At 41.9% G+C, this 3715-nt stretch overlaps 1 protein-coding gene across 1 annotated transcript in view; it reads right to left on the bottom strand.

Moving 5' to 3' along the window:
* rab11fip3 (RAB11 family interacting protein 3 (class II)) overlaps positions 1–3715 on the bottom strand; it is a 106687-nt gene that overhangs the window by 7307 nt on the left and 95665 nt on the right. The window contains exons 7-9 of the mRNA XM_043711070.1: positions 3588–3681; positions 2921–3024; positions 1152–1292 (exon numbers count right to left, since the gene is read on the bottom strand). Coding sequence (XP_043567005.1) covers positions 1152–1292; positions 2921–3024; positions 3588–3681 — 339 coding nt within the window. The remainder of the gene's footprint in view (positions 1–1151; positions 1293–2920; positions 3025–3587; positions 3682–3715) is intronic.

The raw sequence follows: 3715 nt of genomic DNA, 5'->3' as shown, positions 1-3715 counted from the left end.
TGGGGGGAGGGGATGGGGGAGAGGGGGGAGAGGGGATGGGGGAGAGGGGGAAAGGGGAGAAGGGAGTGATCTAATTGAAACAAACAGAATACTGAATGGCCTGGATACTCTGGATATTGGGAAGATGTTTCCATTGGTAGGAGACACTACAACCTGAGGGCTCAGCCTTAGAGTAGAGTAAATGGAAGACCTTTTAAAACAGAGAAGGAGAAAATCCTTCAGCCAGAGAGTGGTGTATCTATGGAATTCATTGCCACAGAAGGCTGGGGAGGCCAAGTCATTTCGTATATTTAAAACAGGGATAGATAGGTTCTTGAGTAGCAAGGGGATCAAGGGTTACAGGGAGAAAGCAGTAGAATAGGGTTGAAAAGCTTATCAGCCATGACTACATGGTGGAGCAGACTTGATGAGCTGAATGGCCAAATTTCTGCTCCTATTGTCTTAAAGAACATCTGATGGGCAGAATATTGCTGTAGGAGATCCTTAGGATAGCATTCTTAGCCCAGGCCATCAGTCTGGCTGACTGGAAAATCAAAGTCTGGACTCAATTATAAAAGTCTTACAGTGCAGAAAAAGGCCATTCAGCCTATTGAGGATAATTTCAAACCAACCCTGTATTTACATTGACTAATTCACTTAGCCTTCATATTCTATGGAGATTATGGACAATTTGGCATGGCCAATCCACCTAACTTGCATGGGAGCACATGGCAGAAACCCACACAAATACTGGGGGAAAATGCAAATTCTACACACTCAGACTCACCAAGACTACAATCAAACGCTGGTCCCTAGTGTTGTGAGGCAACAGTACTAACCACTGAAGCATCATGCTACCCCTTCAAGTGACTGGTGAAACTGTCAATTAACTGACATCACAAAAAATTTAAAAAAAAAGGAGTTCAACAAACCCTCGGTCCTTCAAAGCCAGTTTTAGTGTTGGGGGGGGGGGGCCAGGGTGAACAAGACTTAACTTTCCTGACAAAAAATGGCTGGTGTCAATAACCAATAACATCCAGCCCAAACAAATTCTGGTATGAAAGACAAGCCCATTCCTATTTTATTAAATATGTGGTCTCTGCCATGATACATTTGGCCACAGGGATACATATGCTTTTGGTGACAGGTCTCTCTCTCTCTCTCTCTCTTACCTGGTATGCAGACTTTCAATTTCAATGACCTGTTCTCGTTCCACTTTGCTTAGATTTTCTTTCTGTTTCTTAAGTTCCTCCAGTAACATCTGCTCAGACCTGGTCTCCTGCTCCTTAAGCTGTTCCTCCAATGCATTTGCCCTATTCAGAGAGTCACAAGGGGACAATAAGTGACTTTGATACTAAAGACTGGTTAAACTGGAGAAAGTTTAATCCTAAACCAGCATAAGCATGTATTTTCAGTATCAGTCGTTAGCAAGTTATGTACAGTAAAGCAATAGATGTGCCACAGCTGTCGGAAAGAGGAATGTTTCTGGGTACTTCACAGCCCAAGTAAAAAAAATTCCAGAATAAAATTACTAGGAAAATATACTGAAGATTAATAGATCATTCAGTACATTTGCTGGCCAAGGGATCTTGACTTCAAATCATCATAGTGTGAAAAATAGTGACTGCATCTGAAAAGCATTGTTGTAGATTTAGAAAAAACCAACCTGTTCAAGCACCTCTGAAGCAAGTGGGGCCTTCTAGTTTACAATAATGCACCTGTGGCTCAAACGCAGCTTCAATATCAGGACGTGAAAATATTTTGTACTAAGTTTAATTTTAATGCATAAATCCAACAAATAAAATAGTCCTTGAAAAGAGGGAAACCAGAAATCAAAGGGTACTTCAGCTAACACAGTAAATCCCTGCTCTTGGTCAAATTATGACTAGATCTTTTAAAAATACAAATTGGTTTCAAGGAGTTCAATCAAGCATTTATTACACTCCAGCACTTGGGAGAAAACATACAAACTCAGTAGTCAACGTGAAGGCTGTTTTGCTAGATTTTTCAGTTAAAGGTTAAAGGCCAGATGTTTTCATAAGAGCTGGCCATTTAATTAATTAAATCATGGCTGATCTGGGTCTTAATGCTACATATCTGCCTTTGACCCATATCCATTTGCTTAACGAAAATTAATCTAGCTCAGATTTAAAATTAACAAGTGATCCAATATCCACTACCATTTGTGGAAGAGTTCCAAACCTCCACGACCCTTTGTGCATAGAAGTGCTTCCCAACATCTCTTCTGAACAGTCTGGTCCTAATTCTTAGACTACGCCGTCTAGGCTCCCCAAAAGACAGTATAAATAGTTTAACTACTCTGTCTTTTCTTGTTACTATCTTGAAGACTTCAAATCAGAGCAGCCCTCAACCTTCTATATTCTAGAGAAAACAGGCATAATTTGTGTAATCTCCTCATTCGTTAATCCCTGAAGTACAGGTCATTCTTTTAAATCTACACTGTACTTCCAAGGCCAATATATCCTTCCTAAGGTGTGGTGCCCAGATCTGCTCACAGTACTCCAAGTGGGTTCTAATCAGAGTTTTGGAAAACTGCAGCAAAACATGCATCCTTGACCTCTTGCCCTCAAAATATAAAGGCCATCATTCCATTAGCTTTCTTAATCAAAATGTCACAAACAGGTGTGGATAATAAGGAGCTGTGCATCTGAAGCCCCAAGTCTCTTTGGGCATGGTCAGAAGTCAGGCAACAAAAGGGGAAATGCTCTGAAAGCTCAAGATTTCAAATAAACCTGTTGGAATATAACCTGGTGTTGTGTAACTTCTGACATTGTCAACCCCAGTCCAACACTAGCACCTCCACATCTTTGGACATGCACAAGTCTCTCTGGTAATCACAGAGCACCGTTCAGATAAGTACACACTTGAGTATATGATGCTGCCAGAGGGGAGAAACAGGGTGGGATTCCACAGATCCTACCTGTGTACCAGCTGCAAGTTCTCCTGTCTTAGGCGGTTGTGCATTTCTCCACTGGTCGTATTGTCCTGCTCCAGTTCAGAGACTCGCTTCTCCAGGAAAATAACCTGGAATTAGAGAGAGGATGTGTGAACAAGGTGGGGCAGAGAAAAAAGAAAGAAAGAGCGGAGGTGAGGAATAAAGGGGTGCATGGGATAGTGATGGGGTGGATTTTTTTTTTGAGAAGGAAAATAATTGCAGCACCATGGGTTTTTTTGGGGGGGGGGGGGCATGGTGGGAGAAGGTGTGATAAAAAAAGGCAAGAGACTTTCAGTAGGTGATTTAATCCTTCAGGTGGACAGCACAGACATGGGCCAGTGGCTCATTACAGTAACCATCGGTCACTTGCAATGAAACTAAAGTCTAATCTCCGCATTTCTAAATCTCAGAGTTTGGATGAGGAGGGACAATTGGACCTCAGCCAGCTGGCTGTTCCCAACTACGAGCTTTGAGACTGTTCATGCAAGTACTAAACCTGGGCTTTGATCAGTGCTGCACTGGCCTGCTCCAAAACAACTACCCTTGGAACAGCAAAGCCGACTATTTATTCAAAAACTGTTACTTTAAATACTAAACGCTCAGGGCTCTGGAGTTAAAGGTTTAAGTAATGTCAGTTCAAGTTAAAGTTTACCTGATCAGTGAGATCCAAGGGGACAAAGCCTAAGGTTTTCGTGGGTAGGTTCTCCATTCTGTCAATGCTGTCTGCACTGTTCTGCTTGAGGTGACTGTAATTAGACAAAGTGTTTTGTATAAAAGACA

This window comes from Chiloscyllium plagiosum, chromosome 21 (assembly GCF_004010195.1).
Source record: "Chiloscyllium plagiosum isolate BGI_BamShark_2017 chromosome 21, ASM401019v2, whole genome shotgun sequence".
In the NCBI taxonomy this organism is placed as follows: Eukaryota; Metazoa; Chordata; class Chondrichthyes; order Orectolobiformes; family Hemiscylliidae; genus Chiloscyllium; species Chiloscyllium plagiosum.
Note: the sequence above shows the minus strand (reverse complement) of the source record. Positions and strands in the feature narration are given on the sequence as shown.